General features: G+C 39.4%; 1 protein-coding gene across 4 annotated transcripts; it reads left to right on the forward strand.

The window, feature by feature from the left end:
• The first annotated feature begins 201 nt into the window (after positions 1-201).
• Positions 202-22,838, forward strand: LOC136679206 (5'-3' exoribonuclease 1-like). Of its 4 annotated transcripts, none has more exons than XM_066657601.1 (41): positions 202-392; positions 1,441-1,673; positions 2,270-2,367; positions 2,635-2,744; positions 2,836-2,946; positions 3,084-3,169; positions 3,290-3,377; positions 3,552-3,720; positions 4,246-4,313; positions 4,577-4,711; positions 4,874-4,943; positions 5,310-5,415; positions 5,804-5,893; positions 6,461-6,617; positions 6,954-7,073; positions 7,583-7,752; positions 8,074-8,191; positions 8,284-8,379; positions 8,584-8,687; positions 8,796-8,927; positions 9,617-9,779; positions 9,960-10,073; positions 10,435-10,533; positions 10,745-10,860; positions 11,129-11,365; positions 12,117-12,252; positions 12,722-12,778; positions 13,029-13,161; positions 13,385-13,454; positions 13,570-13,756; positions 14,719-14,814; positions 14,915-15,007; positions 15,690-15,743; positions 16,258-16,332; positions 16,708-16,824; positions 17,098-17,248; positions 17,468-17,601; positions 17,748-17,861; positions 18,028-18,127; positions 20,368-20,534; positions 21,113-22,838. In XM_066657601.1, the coding sequence occupies exons 1-41, from the start codon at positions 318-320 to the stop codon at positions 21,380-21,382; spliced, it is 5,019 nt and encodes a 1,672-aa protein (XP_066513698.1). In that variant the 5' UTR covers positions 202-317; the 3' UTR covers positions 21,383-22,838. The 4 variants fall into 4 exon arrangements, with proteins under 4 accessions (XP_066513698.1, XP_066513699.1, XP_066513701.1 ...); XM_066657602.1 differs by having other exon boundaries at positions 15,693-15,743; XM_066657604.1 differs by having other exon boundaries at positions 14,722-14,814.
• The last annotated feature ends 341 nt before the right edge of the window (positions 22,839-23,179 follow it).

Below are 23,179 nucleotides of genomic sequence, written 5' to 3' on the forward strand. Positions count from 1 at the left end.
TAGATATTTTATTCTTTTAGGTGTGTAGTTGCATGTCAATGTCATTCACATATTTTTAAAAGAACAAGCTAATCTTTAACTTCCACTTTGCCTACCTGGTTCACAAACTAGTGCCCTACAGAGGGAGCAAGGAGCGAGGATTTTAGACGCGCCCCTCGCCCGGACATTTCCGCTGCACACTCATATCTACGGTGTCCCCCACTGTTATAGCAATAGCAAATTCGGCAAAGTTTTTGCTGGTTTTCTCCTACCTCTGGACACTTTCTTGAGATTTATTCTTCTGTTTTAGGACGCGCTAGACCCTCGTTTCGGACAGAATGGGGGTTCCTAAATTTTATCGCTGGATTTCTGAGAGATATCCCTGTTTGAGTGAAGTGGTGAAGGAACAGAAGGTCAGAATCTCTCGGTTTGAGACAATAATACAGTTTATAAAATAGATGAAAGCTATTGGCCTGCTCATTTAAAAGACAAACATGTCTTAACATGTCTTTAGAATTGGATTTTCTTTCGGTTTGGATCCAGGAACAGCCCCAAACCAGCCCCACGTTAGCGTATTTGCTGTGTGTTTGTTTTTGGAGCTGCTGTTTGCTGAGGGTTTAAATATAGACTTCAGGGGGACTTTTATACATTCTCCCCTCTGCCTGGTGTTTAAGGGTGTAGTTCTTTCTCTGTAATTCTATAATTCTACTTTCTTCAGCTTTTTACACCGCACGTACACTTTTTTTTTTAATTAATCTATGGAATTTTCATTATGATTCTGGCCTGCTAACACTGACACAATGCAATAAAGCCTCCCACAAAGGCTGGGAAATTTTCTGACGTGGTATACTTTATGTTCTTCCAACGTAATTATTTAGGCAAAGTTCATGCCATTATCACAGTCTCGAATTATATATTTGCTAAAGCTATAAACACCCTGATTTGTTTGTTTTGGTATGGTCTGAAATGCTCTGTTTCAGAGAAACATAATTTAAGTCTCAGGACAGGGGAAAGTGGTGGAACCAGACCGACTCTTTTAAAATTTACTCACATAAAATTATTATGGGACATGGCACTGAACATGCTTCCAGATTATGGACTAAAATTTATATTTCTAAAATCTTTATTTAGTTCAGGCATATGTCTCAAACTGAAATATTCAGTAATGTGCCTGTTGGGTTTAATTCTTAACCAGCCTGATAATAGTGACATTTTAAAGGCTTCCTAAATTACAACAAAATATGCTGAACATTTTGAGGAATCTGCTCAACAGATTTGTATAAAAAAAAAAACATTTGTATATAACTCTTAAAAACCCAAATATGTGGTTACCTCATTAGTTGTTAAAATTATTGAACAATTATGTTAACTCAGAATTGTATTCATACCAGTTTAAATAAAAGGAGGATTATAATTAATTGAAACATTTATTTTTTTAACACATGTTGTCATTTGTCCCAGATCCCAGAGTTTGATAATCTCTACCTGGACATGAATGGGATCATCCACCAGTGCTCGCACCCGAACGATGAGGATGTGCACTTCCGCATTACGGAGGAGAAGATCTTTGCCGATATCTTCCACTATCTAGAGGTGCTCTTCCGCATCATCAAGCCCCGGAAAGTCTTCTTCATGGCAGTGGATGGTGTTGCTCCTCGAGCAAAAATGAACCAACAGCGGGGACGAAGATTCAGGTATGAGTTTAGCTCAGAAATCTGATAAAACCAAAGGAGTTTTAATGTTTTCCTGATGGATACTTACTGATCAGTATTTTTTCTTTTGTAATATGTATCACAGTTTTATTCAAATATTACACATCATTTTAAAAGATGTTTACTTGAGTTTTCTCACAAGTTATGTGTTATCACCTATTCCACACCATTAGCTGGGATTCAGTCATGCAGTGTCACTAGACTTGGAGGGGGAATCTGAGCATGCAATTCCTCTGCCACTAATTCAACCTCACTGGACAGCTCAACATGCTTGCAGGAGGAAGCCTGTGCTCATTAGCACAATGCACGTTGTGATGAAGTGAAATGGATGGCCTTCCTACCACCTACAGTGTATGAGGACGTTTGTGCTCTCTTGGACTCTTGGCCTTAGATGCCGAGGCATCACCAGGAGTCAAACTGGAAATCTCCTGGTGACAGGGTTAATGTTTAGAAAACTGCACCAAAGGAGAGATCCCCAATAATGTTCTTCTGACTGTTGAGACTAAATCTGAGACGACTAAAACTCCACTCTTCTTCTGCTTTCTCAATACAAAATATTCTGCTCTGTTTGTGTTTAGATCTGCTAAAGAAGCGGAGGATAAAATAAAGAAGGCTCTGGAAAAAGGCGAGGTTTTACCCACAGAGGCAAGATTTGACTCCAACTGCATCACACCAGGTTTGTAAACAATTATCAGGAGTTACTGAATCCAGAGTAAAAATCGCTGCACTGGGGTTGGGGCTTTTCAGGTGCCTAACAAAAAACCCAAAAGTAATCTTTTTTAGGGTTGATGTTATGAAAGCACCAAATTAATTAATTTGGCACTGCTCCGTGTAGTGTAGGAAGCAAATGTGAAGGTGGTTCTCATGTGCTAGAGGTTTGTGAAAGCTGAGGTGATGAAGGAATGAGCTCTGGTTTATTCACCCTGTGTCTGTGTCTGTGTAGGGACGGAGTTCATGGCCCGGCTTCAGGAGCAGCTCAATTACTTTGTTCACAATAAACTCTCCACAGACAGAATGTGGCAGGGGGTCAGAGTGTATTTATCAGGTCATGAGGTGGGGATAATTAAAGTGGACCCTTATATTTTTATTAATTGATTGATTGTGTGTGGGAGCGATCATCACTAATCTTGTCTTTATCTTGTAGACCCCCGGAGAAGGTGAGCACAAGATAATGGAGTTTATTCGCTCCGAAATAGCTAAACCTGGCCATGACCCGAACACACGACACTGCCTCTATGGCCTGGACGCTGACCTGGTATGTGGGTGTGTTTTTATATATATTTATAAACCTGTGTGTGTATATGAAAACTGCTTGAATCTCTCTCTCTCTCTCTCTCTCTCTCTCTCTCTCTCTCTCTCTCTCTCTCTCTCTCTCTCTCTCTCTCTCTGTAGATTATGCTTGGTCTCACCAGCCATGAGCCTCACTTCTCTCTCCTCAGAGAGGAGGTACGCTTTGGGGGGAAAAAGTCTCAGAAGAGGTTTGTTTTTGTCACAGGGAAGTGTATATGCGTGCATATGAAGCTATATCTGTGTTTATGAGTAGACATTGCTGATAAATTTCAGTATTTTAAGCATAGTTTATTCTTTTCCTTTCTCAGAATAACAGCTCCAGAGGAGACCACCTTCCACCTGCTCCATCTTTCACTCATGAGGGAGTACATCGACTATGAGTTCTCCTCTCTGAGGGTCAGGAGCCTTTTTCATAAAAAAAAACAAAAAACAAAACTAAAGATATGTAAAAGAGGCTGTTTTTCTGTAGGAATATGCCTTGTTAGTTTTGTTAGGTAATAATCAGTTGCATAACCAGATCGGAACTACCCTGACTGATCAAGGCCCCTCTCTCTCTGCTTTGCATCTTAGGATCAGATCTCATTTGAATACGATCTGGAACGAATCATTGATGACTGGGTTCTGATGGGCTTTTTGGTTGGAAACGACTTCATCCCTCACCTCCCTCACCTTCACATCAACCATGATGCCCTGCCCCTTCTGTACCGCACCTACATCAGCGTCCTGCCCACTCTGGGGGGTGAGACATTCCCTGTGTTCACTCTACCCAAAAGTATTCAGACACTCTGTGTAATTCGTGAACTATTGAACTCAGCTACTAATGGTGCCCATAGAAGAGCATTAACCAATGTATTAACATACATTGGACCAGCTTCAAAGGCTTAAAGTCACAACTCTCGGCGCCAAGTGTCTACCAGAGGGGTGTAAAGCCCCCAAAACTGGGATGTGTAGCAGTGAAACTTTTCAGGAGAGATGGTGCTCCATCCAAAACCTTTGGGATGGGTTGGAGTTGTTTGTGATCCAGAACTGGTGGAATCATCCACCAACTCACTCATGTTTTAATGGGTACCATCAAATACTCACAACAATGATATCATGTATAGTGTAAAGACTTCCCTGAAAATTAGAGGCTGTTATTGTTGTAAAGACACACTCCAGGTTAATTTCCTTTAGGAGAAAAAGTTGACTGTGTGAGCATGTATGTGTGGGTGGGTTTTTGGTTGGTAATGTGTTAACCTCCCTCTGTCTGTTTGCCCCTCTGTAGGATACCTCAATGAAAATGGAAATCTAAATCTAGTGCACTTTGAGAAGTATCTAGAGAAACTGTCTGAGGTGAGATTTCAGTGCTTTCTGATTAATGATTTATGACACCTGATGATAATTCTGACACATCTAGGCCACTAGATGTCAGTATAACAGCTGTTTTACAATGTCAAAGATTTAGAAATAAATTGTACATTAGTTATTGTTTCAGAGCTTTTAGTTTGAAACCTTAACGTTGTCTTATTCTCGTCTTCACTATTCAAATTTGTAATATACATTTTCTGCAGTTACAGGGATGTTAAATCTGTACTCTGTTTTGATGTGTCCTCCAGTTTGACCGGGAGCATTTCAGCGAGGTGTTTGTGGATCTGAAGTGGTTTGAAAGCAAAGTAGGAAATAAATATCTGAATGAAGCGGCCGGTCAGGCAGCAGAGGAGGAGTTGAGTATAAAGGGCAAGAAGAGCAAGGTGGGCAACAAAAAACACAAACATGCAAGCTGCTGCCTGTACAATAAGAAAAGAGCTGAAGGTTCCGTTTTTAATTGGACTTTGTTTATCTGGCTAACTGAGAAATCCTGACATGTGGAACAGCTCCTGGTGTTAGCTATAATTGTTCTGTTTTCCTTTCAGTCCTTTGAAAACTCTCTTTGTCTTGCTGCTTTGGATGGAGGCAAAGACTCACGCAGTGCTTCAGGCAGAGGTACACAAACACACACACACACACACACACCTATTAACCTTCATAAAATTTACTTTGGCTTTGCATTAATCAATATGATGTCCTTGAATGTTTAAAAATAGCAAATAATATATTCCCAAAAAACACTTTTATATGCGAACATTATACGTTCCCATATTGAGGAACTCTTATCAGATGTTATATAGTTCTTTAATATGGGAACGTAGGATGTTACAAAGAGTTGAGAGAGGCTGCATAGATGGTAAAATTGTCTTGTTAATCCATGAGGCTTTAGTTAAAGTGATGCTGATTCAGTCTGAATTTTTCCCCTTAATCCCCTTTTCCCCATCCCTTATTTATTTATTTATTTATTTATTGATGCATCAGAAGGCACTGAGGAGGATGGTGAAGATGAGGATATGTTTGAGGCAGAGTTCCGGCAGTATAAGAGAACTTACTACATGACCAAGATGGGAGTTGAAGTCGTTTCTGAGTGAGTCCCTGAATTTTTTGAACCAGGTCCATTTGGCTTCATGGTTTTGAAGCTAGGATGGATTAGGATGAGTCCAAATTTGTATTTCAGCTAAAGGAAATCAAAACAAGTGTTAAGATATATGTATATGAATGCAAATTAAATATAAATATAAAACCTGAGGAAATGAGCACTATAAAAGTAAATTTTACAGTATAGAACTAGCGGATGCAGGGGCTTCATTCGCTACTGGCCATGCACCATGTCCCCAGCGAGGCAGTGAGCCAAGGGAGAAGCCAGGAAAAGCTTGGAGCAAAGCCCCAAGCTGTATAGACTGAGGCTGTACGCTCTGCGTGATTATAGATAATGTAATTTCTATTCTCTCTCTGTCTCCATCTGTTTTTTTCAGTGAGTTTTTGGCCAATCAGGCCTGCTGCTATGTGGAAGGAATTCAGTGGATTCTTCATTATTATTACCACGGAGTACAGTCTTGGAGCTGGTAAGAAAACAGTGGAAACAAATGTGTTAAAGTTTGGGTGCCCAGGTCAAATCATGTCCCTACACTCTTATTTAGTCAGGACAGCTTTGTTATCATCTTAAGCCAGGAACAAAATACACAGATATGTTTTAAAACCTGTGACCACTCATTGACCACTCTATTAGACACACGTAAATTGTTGTTCATCCTTGTAGATGTAAAGTCAGAAATGGTAGCTTATCTGTATTTACACAGTTTTATTGCTACTCCTGATCTGTGTGGGTCCTATGCGGGTCTTGACCATTGAAGAACAGTAGAAAAGTGTCTAACAATGTATGCAGAGCAGTTTGTGGAGAACTAGAGAGAGACCAATATGGTCAGTGGAGCTCAGAGAATAGTAAATGAGTTTAGAATTACAGAGGCTGGTTTTATGGAAATTAAATGTAACTCCCTTGTAGTTTTAGAAGAGCAGTAAATTAATTTTATGACTAAAAAGCAGCAGAAACGACTGGGACAGTCAGTGTAATGGGTTTCATAGTTTGAAGAAGAATGCTTGGAGGAGGTTACAGATTTGCTTGTGCTTTATAGGTATTACCCTTACCACTATGCCCCTTTCCTGTCTGATGTGAGAAACATTGCTGGCCTAAAATTGACCTTTGATCTGGGGAAGCCCTTTATGCCGTTTGAGCAGCTCCTCGCCGTCCTGCCTGCAGCCAGCAAAGACCTGCTGCCCTCAGGTTACCAGGTAATACACACACCCCTTAGAATGTATCTGACACAGAAAATCTCCAGCTGTACTCCACATGTTGAAAGGCCCACTCCGGAAAATTTGCGGACCTGGAGTTCATATGAGAAAAAAGGCTAAATGTGCAAATTTAAACATGCCTACACAGAGGAGCTGGAGGATTTTAACTTGGTTTATTGCAGTTACCCTCTCTTATGCTTAACCTCTTTAGCACTAGGGATTAAATAACCTGGTTCCCTGTTGGTATAGGCTCTGGAGTCTGGTTTGCTTTGTCTCTGAATTTACCCTGGAATCTAAAGACAGTTCACATTGTTTACAGTGTTATTTCTATTGTAGCCCCTGATGACATCCCAGAGTTCCCCCATCATCGAGTATTATCCCCTGGACTTTAAAACTGACCTGAATGGGAAGCAGCAGGAGTGGGAAGCAGTGGTGCTCATCCCCTTCATTGATGAGGTGAATAAATAACACAGACTCAGTTGGTTGTGTTGGTTAAATATTATTATTAAGTCTCCAAATCATTTAAACATTCTCATGCTCTTTTGTCTTTTTAGGTAACAGTATTGAGTACAAGTATTAATTTTAAAATGACAATTTTTATTTTATTAAAAAATATTCTCTACATTCACTCACTAACATCGGAATTTCCATCTTTAAATTTTCTAAACCAAAACTTATTTTTCTGGATGCAATATTATTCCCAAGAACAAATCCATCACATGCATTTGCAGCACTTTTTCCTGATGGAGCTCATAACAAATTCAGGCCATTTTCAAATTACTTCAATTTTATGTTATTTTTGATTAATAAAATGACAATTTTCATTTATGCAGCTGTTACTATAAAATAAATGGATAATATTTGAATTTTGAAATACCACTGTGCTACACACAAATGCTTTAAAATATATTTGTTGCTTTTTGTGTATTTTAATTTCTCTCTCTGTTTGTGTGTGTGTTCTTCAGAAACGGCTGCTGGCAGCCATGGAGCCATGCACTCCTCACCTGACTCAATCAGAGAAGAAAAGGAACAGGCACTCAGAGTGTTGTCTGTATTTTTATGATAAACAGCTGGATTTTCCTTTCGCTTCTCCACTGCCAGACATCTTCCCCAGCATCTCTCACTGCCACACCAGGTACCACAACATTGCTATGAGGATTTGATGGTATTCAGACATTAATAAGGTCAGTTTACTAAGCTTGATAATGTTGATTAAGTCTGGATTGCAAACAGCACTCCAACTCGTTATAAAGGTATTGGATGGCGCTTCTTCACTACAGAGAACACAGTTCCACTGTTCCACAGCCTAGTGCTGGGGGGTTAATATTTGAAATTGGACGTGGGGATTTTAGGCCCATGTTTAGCTGATCCAGAGCCTATGTTTCATTTTATGCTTCTCTATAAAGTTTATACAAACTGTCTATAGTGTTTTGTGTGCCTGTGTTTGTGTTTTTAGGGTGACCCCGGTGCCTATGGGTGCATGGCGAGTCTCTCTGGATTACGTGAACCGCAAAATCGACCGTAGCACTCTGTACTTCTGCGGCTTCCCCACGCTTCAACACATCCGCCACAAAGTAAACCTCATCCACATCAGATTAACTCAGATTATCACCAGATTAGACCAGATTATGATAAGATTAACTCTGATATTCTGGTTCTCTCTCAGTTTTATAAGAAGAAAATCGGAGTGATGGTGTTCCAGCAGAGCAGCAGAGGAGAGAACATGATGTTGGAAATTTTACCCTGCCAGCAGGGGGTGCCGGTGAGCTGCATTGTGTCACTGTATCGCAACAACTGTTAATGGGCCCATGCCATGGATTTAATCAGAATTATTATATTTTAAATTAATATTGTTTATTAATATTGCATTTAAGTATTACATTTTAAATACAGAACAGTCAGTACTGAGCTTGCTGTAAGTTTGAACACCCCTCATCAAGTGACACATTCCCTTGTTTGTGTACAGATTGTGGAGGATGTAGCAGCACTAGTTTTGGGGAAATCTGTGTTTGTAAACTGGCCTCATTTAGAGGAGGCAAGGGTGGTGGCTGTTTCTGATGGAGAGACAAAGTGAGTTATTTGTGAATAATTAATATATAAATTATATTTCCACATAAATGTAACCTACTGACCCCTGACATTACTGCAGCCTAATTGTAATCTCTCTCTCTTTCACAGGTTTTTCCTGGAGGAACCCCCTGGTGTACAGAAGCTGTATATGAGCAGTTCTCCTCCTCCGGTTAAAGTGCTGTATCTCAGTGACAAGGAGCAGAAGGACTGGGTCAAGGATGTCCAGGGCCTTACAGAATAGTAAGGTTTACTTTACAAATCAAAACCAGTGGCCTTTCAGCAACACCTCATACATTTTGAATAGACTGGTTTAACTCCTTCTGGATCTCCAACATCGATGGCTTTAAAATCTGGTTTGATCCACCTTTTTGTGTGCAGACTCAGTAAATCAGTAGCCAAAGCTGTTCAGCTTTCTTTGGCTCTTGCTTTTCTTGCTCCATGGGTTTCCACTGTGTTTTGTTGCTGTGCCCCAAAAAGCAAATGATGTCACATCAAGCGACTTCAACCAAAGGCTCAGCTCAGATCTCTAGTAAAGATTACTGCGAGAGGAGACATCTCTCACATCCACAATGATGCGAGTAATCAAAAGAACACAAAATCAAACTCCAGATCCTAATGGAAATTTCACTTCTCTTACTCTTTTATCAACACTATTTAATCACAGACTCTTCTGTTATAAATATTACACCATATGACCACCATGTTAGCAACCTGGCTAACTCTCCCACCAAACAGCAAAAGCACAAAAATGAGAGTCAGAATCCCTGTGTCACACTAACACAGGAAATTCTACCTGTAGAGTGACACATCTAACTGTACAACACTGAACACACAGGACACGTACGCAGGGGATTCACAATATTCATGAAGAATTAATAGCACATTACCCTCTCTGTGTATCATATAGCCTCTCATATGTTTATTTACAGCCACAACAAACGTAAAGGGATCGTGATTCACGAGACAGACATCCTACTGTACACTCAGCTGCTGACCGGCAGGAAATACATCGTCACTCAGAATGGCAGCGTCCATCTGGAGAAACAGTGGGGAAAACAGATCCTGCCTTTCCCTTTTCAAACAATTGTCAAGGTAATTCCAGCTTAAACCACCTTACATATTTAATTAAATAAAAAAATTGAATTAAACTGGAGTGTATTTATTTAGCCCAGGACTTGTTACACTTCTGTTATTACTGTAAAAGGGGCACAATGTATATTGCGCATATACCATAAAACACATTTTCATTTTGATGTTGTGTGTGTTCTTTAGGACATCAAGGCCTTTGACTCGTCTTTGTCTCGATTTAAAACTCTGGAGGAGTTGTTTCCTTTGGGAACCAGCGTGTTTATGGTTGGGAACCCATATTACGGAGCCCTTGGAGAGGTGAGGGCTGCTGAAATGGCTGTCCATAACTTTATCTAAGTGACTGTGTGTGGTTTGATGTGAATCTGATTAATATCTTTTATTTAGGAATCTGTTTATGCTGTAGCACATCTTGTTGTACCTCCTCAAAATGATGCAGAAGGCAATATATTCATAACTATTTATTTTTAGAAACATTTTATTTTTACAATGTCTGGTTCCATTCTCTACAACTTTGTGAAATTCTTGATTTATTTTTGTAGCATTTCAGACCAAACCCACTCGCTTTGTTTATAATTCAATAATTTTTTTATACAGATTTTTTTTAAACGGTGGTGATTTGTTGATTTGTAAATGTACGGTGTATTTTCCCTCGTCTTAGGTGCAAGATTCCAGTGATGTCATCAGCGAGGGCCGTGTCCGGGTGGTCTTCACCATGCCATGTGAACCTCAACTCGATGCCTTAATTCAGAACCAGCATGTGAGCCCACCTGTTTATATGAATGCATTTTTAAATATTATTTGCTTATTTAATTGTTGTCATTCAGGGCAGTGGTTTTGTTCAAGTCATAAATTAAGATGATGATATACAACAAACAGTTTAACAGTCTGTTCACCTGTTCTGGTAGGAAACAGAGAGGACTGAAATAAACTGCTATTAGCAAAGACTGACAGATATATTGCTGTTTCAGAAATACTCAGTGAAGTACAGTCCTGGATACGTCCTCGCCTCTCGTCTAGGGATTACCAGCTACCTGGTCTCCAGGTTTTCCGGAAGCATCTTCATCGGAAGAGGATCCAAGAAAAAGTCAGTAAAGTTATTGTCTTTATTAGAATACGCTACTAATCACCTCCATCTGCTTAATTGATGCACACAAAAAGAGCATTCTGATTTTTAGCATCCTTCTTCTACTGGAGTCTCTTTAAACTGTAACATATTAGCAGAATAATTTCAGAGGAAATGCAGAGCTTATAAAATATGTGGAGGATGATTTGTTGTTGCTGCTAATGTCATATATTTTAGGCTTAGATTATATTTTGAGTTGTTAAGATGTTGTCAATCTTTTCCTCCGCAGTCCTCATGGAGAGCAGAGGGCTAATGTGGGTCTGAATCTCAAATTCAATAAGAAGAATGAGGAGGTTCCAGGTTACACTAAGCGAACAGAGAAGGAGTGGCTATACTCAGCTGGTGTGGAGGAGCTGCTAGCCGAGTATTTGGAGAGATTTGCAGAGGTGTTTGACTTTGTGGCCCGGAACAGCCACGATGACGTCTTCTACGAAGATGATATCTGGCCTGGAGATGATGAGAATGGGTACAGCACATGGCTTTTGTGTTTGTTTTGCACAGTTCCCCTTCACACTTATCCTGAACTTAGTCTCTCTTTCGAGATATGTTTGCTAGTAGAAGTTACTATAGGCTATAATACAAGAATATATTTCACTATTTACCATTTGAATTGTTTTATACCTTTGCGTGTAGAGGAAATGCCTCCTAATCTAACGTTTGACTGATGACAGATGTAGTTAACTAGAGTCTAGATTAGGGCTGGACATTATGGGCAAAATTAATATCACAACATATTTCTTAATTTTGGTTGATATGATATAATTCTGTATAAACAGTATAAAATCCACTGAAAGACTTCCAAGAACCAACAAGCCACATGACATCACCGTCAAACATAAACCAGTTAGCTTTGTAAATATTGATATTTTAAAGCTAAATTTTAAATTGATTGTGCTGAATTGACAACATAGATATATAACGAACGTCAGTCAGTGACAGATGTTGCAAATAATGTATGTTGAAATATTGAAAATGTGTCAAAAAATCATATTTTTATTGAAACATTTTATATTGCAATTATATATTGATATTGAAATATTGTCTAGAAGCAAGCAGTTTTCAGTATTCAGAGGTCAATAAGCATCAACCATACAAGGATTTCTCACTTAGAGATGTCTGAACATGGGCATACAGTTTCAAATTATAGTAAAATAAAGACAAATATATTTGTCAGTTCTAATCTTGTTAATGGATATAATGGTGTTTTTGTTTCTCAGAGCGGAGAAGGTTCAGGAGATTCAGGCGTGGTTAAAAACTCACCCTGTTAGCTCCTCCTCCAGAGCGTCATGTGACCTGCAGATTCTGGATGCAGGAATCGTGGAGAAGATTGAGGAAGAGCTAGAGAAGACCAAGGTGAAGTTTTTATCATAAGCACACACACACACTTCCACAAGCAACCTCATGTAGCATCTGTGTGGGGTTGAACCTAGCGCCTAACATTCTGTAAACCTGTGCACATGAAGGAGACATGGTACTACGAGATTTGACCATAGTTTGCCCCTCCACCAGACAAGCCCATATTTGTCTTGGGTACAGACCCAACTATGCGGGGCCATGTTAAAAAGCACTGTTTTAAACCATATCAATCAATCTGTAACAGCAATTTATTCACATTCACTTGACTTAATAGGATATATTTGTGGTTTTCATAATCACTTGCTAACAGCATCAGACATTAATCGTTCAAGGGTCTTTCAGTAAATAATGTTACTCCAATTTCACTTTTATACCAGCTTTAAAGATGGAGGCAATGGAAAACAATTTTTTTAAATGTTTGTATGCAGTCATTTCAATAATCATATTTCCCTGCTCTGATTAACAGACAAAGAAGGGCAGCAAGAAGGTGCGAGTTACTGTGAAACCTCATCTGCTTTTTAGGGTAAGTTCTCTTCTCTGAAATACCTCCTTGCCATAAATATATGTGTATATAAGTAAACCTGTTTAAAAATAAAGTCATAACTAATGTTTTTCAGTATAAAGAATATACACAGTTAAAGCCTGGTATATCAGTAACGGTGGTGTTGCAAAACAGTGAAACAGAATTCAGTAGCAATGTACTTGTATATATTTATATATTCCTGAATGATAACCCGTGTGTATCTGTGGTTTGTGTGTGTATATGTGTGTAGCCATTAGAGCAGCAGCACGGTGTTGTTCCTGACCCGGATGCTGAGTACCACCTATTCGATCGAGTTGTTAACGTCAGAGAGAGTTTCTCTGTTCCGCTGGGACTCAGAGGGACTATAATCGGCATTAAAGGAGGTACACACACACAAACCCTTCATCATGAACCTTGAGTAGCTTGTGATTCCAAAATTTGTTTTATTTTTTATGTTTATATGCTTTATATATTTAAAGTGTGTGTATCTCTAGATCTTGAGCTTGTCTTAACATGTGTCTGACAGAAATATTCGTATAAACACCTACCTCCAATATTATTATTTCAGAATTGGGCCTTAATAAAGTTTGATGTTTGTGTTTTTAGCGGAGCGAGATGCAGAAGTGATGTATGAAGTTCTGTTTGATGAGGAGTTTGCTGGAGGACTCACTATCAGGTGTGGCACTCGGTACATTTAAGAAATAGTTTTTTTGCAGATTATTGGACATAAATTATTTTCCTCTGTGTCTGACTGTAAATGTGTCTCTCTCTATACATGTGTGTTTTTAAAGGTGCTCTCCAGGGCGGGGCTACAGGCTGCCGCCGTGTGCCTTAATAAACCTCAGCCACGGGAGTCGTCAGGAGCAGAGCTCCCACAAACTCACTGCCATCGTCAAACCGCAACCCACCCAACGCTCCACCAAGAACCAGCTGGAGGCTCTCAACCACTCGCCACGGTCTCCTTTTGTACCTGCACAGGTAAAACTAGGTTTACACAGCACCCCAAAGTTCTGAAACAGAGACCGTCATCCAAACGATGTGATTCTGCTATGACATTCAAAGTAAACACTGCTAAACAAGAACAATAGAACAGTGTGTGCACATTATATATAGTTTAGAAACTTAGAAACTTTCAAACATAGTTTTAATCAGAAATATATATACACCAGTATAAGTCATTTAAAGTCTCCATGTGTTAATTGTCAGAGCTTGTCAGTGAATATGATAATGTTTAACCCTTGATATTGCTGATGCTGTTTCAAATTATTTAACCCACTTTTAATTAGTATAATACTGTTTTAGAGTGACCAGAATTCACTCTAAAATCCCTGTTCTGAACTGAGGGGGCAGGGCACATCACAGTAGAGGAGTGATGGTGCTAGCAAGAACCTCTGGACTACCTAAGCTAGACTGGGTTTGGATGCCCCAAGAGCTGAGATGCGGCCAGTGATGTAAATGTAGTATGTGAACTGTAGAACACACACATTTTGTGTGTCTCTTGCGCACACACATTTTTGTGCCTTCGTTAAAATGTACTGAAGATCCATGTTTTACAGTGCCTCTGAGTAAAACGCTAGAATGAATGAAAGAGTGAAATATCAGCAGTGGGCCGACATTGAAGGTGGGCTTGAATGCTGGTTATTGTTTGGAGGGCACAAACGTATGTGTAATCTGATTGGTTCTGTGGCAGACCAGATATCGTCTGAGCAAGATTTAGGCCTGACCACTAAAATCTAACCAAAGAAAACTAGAGAGATTATAAACAGAGATTAAAAAATCTCTCAAAAGAGAACAATGCGAGTTTTTATTTGTTTGCCAATTCAGAGCTCATTCAGTACCCTCCAACGTTCTCTCTCACTCACTCACTCACTCACACACACAGAACTGTCAGAACACTGACTATAATGTAATTTGTATTTTGTTTTGTTCTTTTTAAACAGCAGAACGGCAGGCAGAGTTTGGCTCTCAGGGCGAACGACACTCAGGGCAACAGAAACTCTCCCCACAAAACCATCAACCAGAAACACACACACAAGGTAAAAAGACACAGCCAGGAGGGAGCGGGCTTATATGTCAAAAAAGGCTGTGTGTATTCATATAATGATATTGTGTGTGTGTTTTCGTGTTTGTTCTCAGGGCTCTGGTAAGAAGGAGGACTTCAGTAATGTTTGGCAGTCTCTCCAGAGTTCTGGACCTCCTCAGAAACCACCAGCTCACTGGCAAAACCATGTAAGCTATGTGCGATTTGATTGGCTGAATTCTTTGAGATACTCTCTGTAATTTCTACATTCCCGCAGATGGGATACTGGACGATTGTCACTGTGGAAAGGCCTAGCAGCTGCATATAGCTATCAAAGTAGTTCATATGGTAATCCAGGTGTTTTTAGGATGTTTCTGTTTGTTATGTAGATTGACCAGAGGAGGATGGGTCACCCCTTGTGAGCCTTGGTTCCTCCCAAGGTTTCTTCCTCAGCTGGGGGAGTTTTTCCTTGCCACTGTCGCCCCTGGCTTGCTCACTTGAGGGTTTTACGTTTTGTTTTTACATTTCATGTCAAACCTTGTCTTACTGGAATTCTGTGAAGCCGATTTGTGACAACATCAGTTGTGAAAAGCGCTATATAAATACATTTGATTTGATTTAGATGTAAAGAAGGATCAAGCTCAATAAGGCTGATACAGATCAGTAAAATAATGCTGTGATTGGCCCCGATACCGATCTTTGAGATCGGATCAGGACATCCCTAAATATAAATTATTGTGTGCTGTGTTCTTGCTTTGTTACTAAATTTTGATCAGTGTTGAATGCCTATTGCATTTGCAAATAAAAAATAAGCAAGGGATTAGTTTGTTGTGGGGTATTTAATGTTTATCTTGTGTGTGTTTCTCTGTGATGATTGTGTTTTGTGGACAGCAGAAGCAGAATGAAGGTCAGCAGCAGCAGAGCCAGTATGCTGACAGTAAACCTGTACGTCACACACGCACAAATACACAACCTAGTGCTTTATTAAAGGGTGTATATCGTTTCCTACTTTACAGTTCCCTCAGGCATTTTTAACACAACATGAATGCACCGTGTTTCCTAGCACTGTGTAAATGATGCAGGGCATCCTTTGTTGTTGGATGCACTGGAATTTTCTAGTTTCAATAAAGTCTAAGGATTTAACACAAATAGATAAATGACATTTTTGACCCCTGTGTGGATAAACCACTGACCTAGTACAAAATAATATCAAATAAGCACATAATTACGCGCACTATACATGCTCGCAGAGGTTAAAGACATCTGGGCAAATACATGACAAAGTCATTACAGAGAGTGTAATGAATAATAAACATGTGGATCATCTGGGATCTGCAACATTGTTAGTTTACAAACCCTTGCTTCAAACCTGAGCATCACATCACAACTTTTCCTTTTACTTCACTATGCATTGATTTGAGATTCATTGTTTCTACGACATTTTTTTGTGTTCTTACAGGGTCAAGGAGGAAGTATTAGACTGCTGAAGAGAAATGAAGATCTCGCCCTTTTGCCACAAAAGCCTTCAAACAAGGTATTATACATTATATATAAATGTATTTTTTGCAATCCATGACAAAAAGTCTGGATTAATATTATACCTAGCTGCAAATATGTATGTATTTTGTTGTATTTATCTGTATTATTTATAGTAAGTATTTTGGAATATACACATCACATAACTGTACCGTGACAGTAAATGATTCTGGAACAGATATCATTGTTGCTGTGTTCCTGAGCTTTGTGTTCTCATGTTTCACAGATTAAAGTTTTCTCTCTGACTCTCAAAATCCTTTTTAGATGGAAAGCCCCTCACTCACTCAAATTCACTCATACCCACTCATGTTTAGGAACTGCTCCACAAGGAAGTGTTATTCCGTGCATTTAAAGGAGTTGTGTCTTGTTTCAGGCAAATGCAGAGTTTGAGGAGCTTATTGCAAGCCTGAAAATCTCTAAAGACCCAGAAGCAGTCCAGAATGAACCCATAGAGCAGACAGAACCGCTCTCTCCACAGTCCTTTGCTCAGGTCTCTACATCTCTCTCTGTGTGTGTGTGTGTATGTATGTGTGTGTGTATATATAACACAGCTACACACAGTTCTTTGTAAAGTATGGAATTTTTTCATTTTCATCATCATCATCATTTTCTTCTCCGCTTCTCCATTTCAGGGTCGCGGTAATTTTTTCATTTTAAGTTTTGAAAACGTTTGAAATTCCAATGGGTTTTTATTTATTTATTTTTAATATATTAATATATATAATTTAAAAAACTGTTTGTGTGTGTGTGTTGCCATGAGTAGCGAGGAACCTTGATGCTGAAGGAGATGCTGAAGATTGACAGCTCAGGATCAGCTGGCCCTGCCCCTGACTCCGCCCCCTTCAGCACATCCCATAATGACAGCAACCCAGGAATCCAGCAGCAGGGCAGGAGACGTTCCTCTAAAAAACTGGGTACGGAAAACACACATCACTGAAACTTACTTCAGAATCAGCAGGCCTTTTAAACTCCTCTGAAAACAGGATTTTAAATATAAACCTGTACATAAACATAACAGTGGCTCAGCACTGGGCTTCATATAGAGTGTGGGCTTTCTATTGACTATTCGGCCTGCTGATATTTATTTGCCATTTTATAATTCTGTTTTAAAACATTTGTGTTGTTTGTACCAGCTGCTAGGATAAACCCCACCCAGGCAGATGCCTCCCAGCCCCCATTGCTTATCAGCATGGCGTCTGAGCTCAGCCGAGTGTGTGTGGGTATGAACATGAGTCCCCCTGAGTTCACTTTTCTACGAAATAGACAGGTACACACACACACACATACATACATACATACATACATACATACATATTCTTACCTTCCCCTGCTGACACCCTGCCCACACTTTCCACACACACACTTTAATGTGGTTTAGGGCACAGAGTGACTCCCTGTTTCCTTTGTGTACAGGGTCTGATGGTATGTCAGGTCAAACTGTCCAACGGACTTTTGGTTCATGGTCCTCAGTGTCCCTCTGAAAGTGAGGCCAAAGAGAAAGCAGCACTGTTCGCCCTTCAGCGCCTGGTAATCAGTCTCTTTCTCTCTCGCTCTTGTGCTTCTGTCTCTCTCTCTCTCTCGTGCTTTGTGGGGTTTTTTTTGTTTTGTTTTTTTAATAAAACTTTCATTTATTTAGTATAGTAATGCATTATATAATAATTATTTTTCTCTCTCTCTCTCTGGGCTGTGTTAGACGGCAGTGGGCTCTTTTCCACTTCCTCCCGCTCTCTTTTCTGGGATTCAGCCCATGAGGCCGATGGCGCCTCATCCCTCCATCTTTGGACAGCCCCCAGGTCAGGGTTAATGCCATTAATTATTCTGTGTTACCTGTGTCTTGCATGTACCTGAGTTTTCAGACAGTGCTTTTGATGTAAAATGCTGTAAAATGATGGTAGCATTTATAGAAAGATGTTTTGCTACATTTCAGCTGGACATCAGAAAATATCCATCTTACACTGCAGCCAATTATATCCCTACGCCCCCCAGAAGGCCCCCCTACACTAGCAATAAAGACAGCTGCTTTTAGGTCTTTTGCAAATTAGATATATGATCAGATCCATGTGTTTACACACCTATTATTCCTTGGTTTAATGGACTATTTACAAGATTACCCGTTCATTAATTTGTGTAGAAGCTCTTTTCCCAGTGGCCTCAATTGTAGTTGCTGTTAGGACAGAGGTGAAAACACAGATATAATCAAATCAAACTTATTGGTTCAGCGCTTTTTTTCAATGGATGTTGTCACAAAGAAGCTTCACAGAATTCCAGTAAAGACAATGTTTTGACATGAAATATAAAGAATGTAAAAATCCCCAGTTGAGCAAGCCAGGGGTGACAGTGGCAAGGAAAAACTCCCTCAGAGCTGAAGAAGAAACCTTGGGAGGAACCAAGGCTCACAAGGAGGGACCTATCCTCCTCTGGTCAATCTGCTGGTAGTAATAGTTAGGAGTCCATGAAAACTTCAATGTAGGGTCGGTCCAAAGCAAGTGGTGATGGCTGGAGCATTGGCAGCTGGTCTGAAGCATGGAGCAGGAGTCATCCATCAGTCAGTTACTCGGAAAAGGGTAATTAGTGGAATGGAAATAGTTTTGATTTATTTGGGTGTATGTAAAGCAGAGAATGTGAACATTTCTAGAGTGTGGCGTCAGTTCTGACTATAACTCTGTCTGAATCCCGAACATTTTCTGGAAGATCATTCCAGAGTTGGGGTCTTTATAAAAAAAATAAATAAAAAAAAAAAGCTCTTCCCCCAACTGAGGCCTTCTGAATTCTGGGAACAATTAAAAAGCCAGTACTCTGCAATCTGAGTAATCGTGAAGGCTCATAATAAGAAATAATGTCTTGAAGGTATTAAGGAGCAAGGCCCTGTAGGTCTTTATATTTCAATAACAGAATTTTGTAATCAATACAGAATTTAATAGGCAGCCAGTGACGTGATGATAGAACCGGGTTGATATATTCAGCCAGAGGACCCTGGCTGCAGCATTTTGAACTAGTTAAAGTCAAGCCTTGAAGTAATGAAGTCATGTACTAATGTTTCTGTGTCCTGCAGGATAAAGCATTTCTTTTCTTGGTGATGTTGTGAAGATGTAAAAAAGCTGTCCTAGTGATACTGCCTATGTGTTAATCGAGTGATAAATTCGGGTCAACTATATCTGGAAATTCAGCCAGATTTAAATTTAAATCTGCCGCTTTTAGACCTAGAAGCAGGACCTCTGTTTTGTTACTGTTTAGAAGGAGAAAGTTATGCATCATTCAGCCTTTTACGTCTTTTACACTTTCCTCTATTTAATTTAATCTGTGTTTGTCATCGGCCTTGTCTAATATGTACAATTGAGTGTCGTCTGCGTAACAGTGGAAGTTAATGTCATGGTTTCTTATAACTAGAGCCTTGTGGAATTCCAAATCTTACTTTAGAATAATTGGAACCTAAATCATTTATATCTATGAACTGACAACACTCCATTAAGTAAGATTTGAACCATGATGTGGCTGTCCATGTGATTCCAACAACAATATTTCTAGGAGAATTATCAATATTTCATATTGAAAGCTGTGCTGAGGTCAAGTAGCACCAACAGGGATAGAGAGGCAAGATGATGATCATTTGTCTTGACTAGAGCTGTCTCAGTGGCCTAAATCCAGATTGGAATATTTCATATATATGATTTTTGTGTAGATGTGAACTAAGTTGTTGGTAACAGCTTTTTCTAAGATCTTAGATATAAATGGTAGATGGTGCTTCATGTATAATCAGAGAGGATTAATTTAGGGTGAGACTCATTCCACGTTAAATAGACAAGCGGGCCCTGAGTGCCATTCACAGTGAGAACACAGTAATCCATGATGTGACAAGTCTGGACTTTCTTTACCCACTGCTGCTGTTATTGTGGGAGATGGGCGGTGCCATGTGGATAACACAGGCTCAACACACACATGCAGACATAACTATCAATTTTCACCCCTCTGATTTGAACAGGTCAAATACCCTTATGTACAATGGTTGCTGTAATTAATCCACATTTTTGTGCAGGTGGCCTTCTGATCCCCCCCCAGGGCTTTGGTCCTGTCCCTTGGGGGATGCAAGGAGTGCTCCCTCCCCAGGTGCCGCAGCCTTTTTACGGAGGAACTTTCCCCCGACCCCCTCCACCGTCCTCTTCCTCCTCCATCGGCTCACATAACCAGTTCATCCCCCTGCAGGCAAGGCGTCTCACATTACCCAGAAAAACACACACACACACACACACACACACACGACATGTTTTGTAAACACACCCACTACACTCTTTAATTAAACACAGTCATATCAGAATGTTATGACCACCTCTTTGTTTCAACACTTACTGTTCCCTCTCTCGGCTCCACTGTCCACTCTGTATTTCTACACTTACGAACAGTAGACCATATGTTGCTCTGCATACTTTTGTAGCCCCCTGTTTTTAAAAGCTCAGAATGCCCACAGAGCAGTTATGAACTGAGTGCTGGAACTCTATTAGAGTGGGCAGTGAGTGGACACAGGGTTAAAAGCTCCAGCAGCACTGCTGTGTCTGATCCACTAACTAACTCCTGTTACTCACGTTACTCCAACACAGGAGTACTCCTGTGGTGTCAGTGGAGTTTAAAGAATGGAGATTGTGTGTAGAAACAAGTGTGTGGTTTTAATATTTTTAAACTTATAGAGATATTAATACAGAAAATGTGTTGTAACTTTTTAATGATTTAAATTTCTTAATTATTGTTATTTATTTGTTTATTTTTTTAATTTTTGTTTTTAACAGGTGACTAAGAAGCGAATTTCAGGACGGAAGAGTCAGGAGATAACAAATGTCTCTAATTCCCAAAGCCTATCTCATCCATCACCAGCAGCCCCTCCGACTGTCTCCAAAAGCCCCCCACCTTCCAGAGCCATGGACCCTGAGGACAAACCAACTCCTACCACCCCTAAAACACCTCTGCAGAATCCCGCCCCCCACACACCAGGCTCCGCCTCCAAACGCAGACAAAGAAAACTGGCCGTCAACTTCGAGTCAGCAAAAGTGACGGACTGAGGTCATACACTCCCCCTCTGTCTGTTTCTATTCAGATCTGCTATTTTATTATCGATTAGTCTGTTTTTTTTATTTTTAGATATGGGCAGAATTCCTTTTTGGGAGAAACAGATTTAAAAAAGGACATTTTCTTTGATTTCATCATGTATAAGAACAGATTTTTATTTGGCTTACATTTAAAGGCCTTTTTTGTAATTTTCATCTCAGCTGAACACCAGCACAGAAGTAGTTTGGTTTTATTTCGTTTACATGTCAGCCCCAAAAATAATCATATCCTTTGATCACAGGGTTTTTCTTTAGTTTCAGGTTTGTTTAATTAAATCCAGTGCCACATCAAGCTTTTATTGAAATTAGTGCTTGGGTTTCAGAGCTGGCTTTTTAAATAATTCAGCTTTAATTGTTATTTTTTTCTGTTTTCACATTTAGAAATTACAGGACACAAAAATGTGGATATGCAGATTTATTTTAATCCTTAATAGAGCACAAATACGTGTTATGATGTGGTGCAGGAATAAGAAATATTACCTTACATTACTGAAGCCCTATTGATAGATTGAAGGATTTCTATTCCTATTGACTTTAAATTTTAAAAACTCTGGGTTTAATGGAATATTCTAATGTTTTTCAGCCAGATGTCTGTCTTAAATTTATAACCGATTATCTCACATTTATTTCACTGTATTTAGAAACAAGCAAGCTAAAAAATCTTTTTAAAAAAATAAATCATTGTGCAAAAATGATTCACCTGTCAGTTTTCAGAATATTTCTGAACACAGGGAAAGCAATCAGGGATCATATTTGTGGTAATAAACATTACACTACAGATGTAGTAATGGAGATTGTTGGAAAACACTGAAGTGCTCCTTTAACCCAGATATTTAATCCACCTCTGCTTGAGAAAAAAAAAGTTCAGTAGGTTGTTTGTTTTAGTTCAGTTTCACTACGCTGCAAAACAGCATCTTCAAAAACTTCACTCCATTGCTTTAGTTCATTTTAACACTTTAAAGCTTTTAAGGTTCATTCCTGCAGCTGTGTCTCTGCCTGAGTTCATCTCCAGGGTTTAAATCAGTTTGTTTTCTCTCTCTCTCTCTTACAGAGAAGAGGATAAAATCTCACGTTTATTTTTATTATTATTTTTTTAACTAATTATTTGTGTTTAAATTCGTGAATTTTATGTAAGCCATTTTAAAATGGGTTTATTCCAGATTTATAGACCATTCTTCTCAGCCCCTCCTCTGGTGTAAAATGAGCTCATGTCCCCACTGTGGATTTGTTTTGTGCTACATTTTCTGGACGAGGTTTTTCCCCCTCCTCCTCTCCCTCTGTGTTCATTTTAATGTTGGAAAGTCCAATTGTATGCAGTGTTATTCTGAAATGAACTCAGTAGCTAATTTAAAGATGTAAGAACCAAAATTCAAAAATGAAACTGCACTCCTGACTGGGGATGTGCTGTAAATAGACATTTAATAAAACATTTATTGTATTTTATGTGTCTCGTGTTTATTACAGTGTTTTTTGTTTCCTTTTTAACTGTTTATTTGCTGTGCAAACATTACCAGAATTGTTTTTTAAATCCTTACAATCTACAGGTAGGAAGAATCATGTAAAGGTAGGGAGTGCGTTGTGCTTTACTGGGCATGTTATCAATAACTCTTCAGTTAAAGCCTGATAAGAAACTGCTGTGTCCTTTCTAACACACTTTGACCAGCCCCTCACACACAGATGAACTTGGATCTCCAACTGGGCACTAATAAAAACATCAAAGCCACCTCTGCATTTCTACACTCACTGTCCAGT

This window comes from Hoplias malabaricus, chromosome Y, assembly GCF_029633855.1.
Source record: "Hoplias malabaricus isolate fHopMal1 chromosome Y, fHopMal1.hap1, whole genome shotgun sequence".
NCBI classification, from domain to species: domain Eukaryota; kingdom Metazoa; phylum Chordata; class Actinopteri; order Characiformes; family Erythrinidae; genus Hoplias; species Hoplias malabaricus.

Bases quoted from the DNA above. Each gene is read 5' to 3' on its own strand.
- LOC136679206 (XM_066657601.1), top strand. From the start codon at position 318: ATGGGGGTTCCTAAATTTTATCGCTGGATTTCTGAGAGATATCCCTGT. The intron at 5,894-6,460 runs GTAAGAAAACAG...TGTGCTTTATAG, and splicing joins GGAGTACAGTCTTGGAGCTG to GTATTACCCTTACCACTATG. The intron at 11,366-12,116 runs GTACAGCACATG...TTTGTTTCTCAG, and splicing joins CCTGGAGATGATGAGAATGG to AGCGGAGAAGGTTCAGGAGA.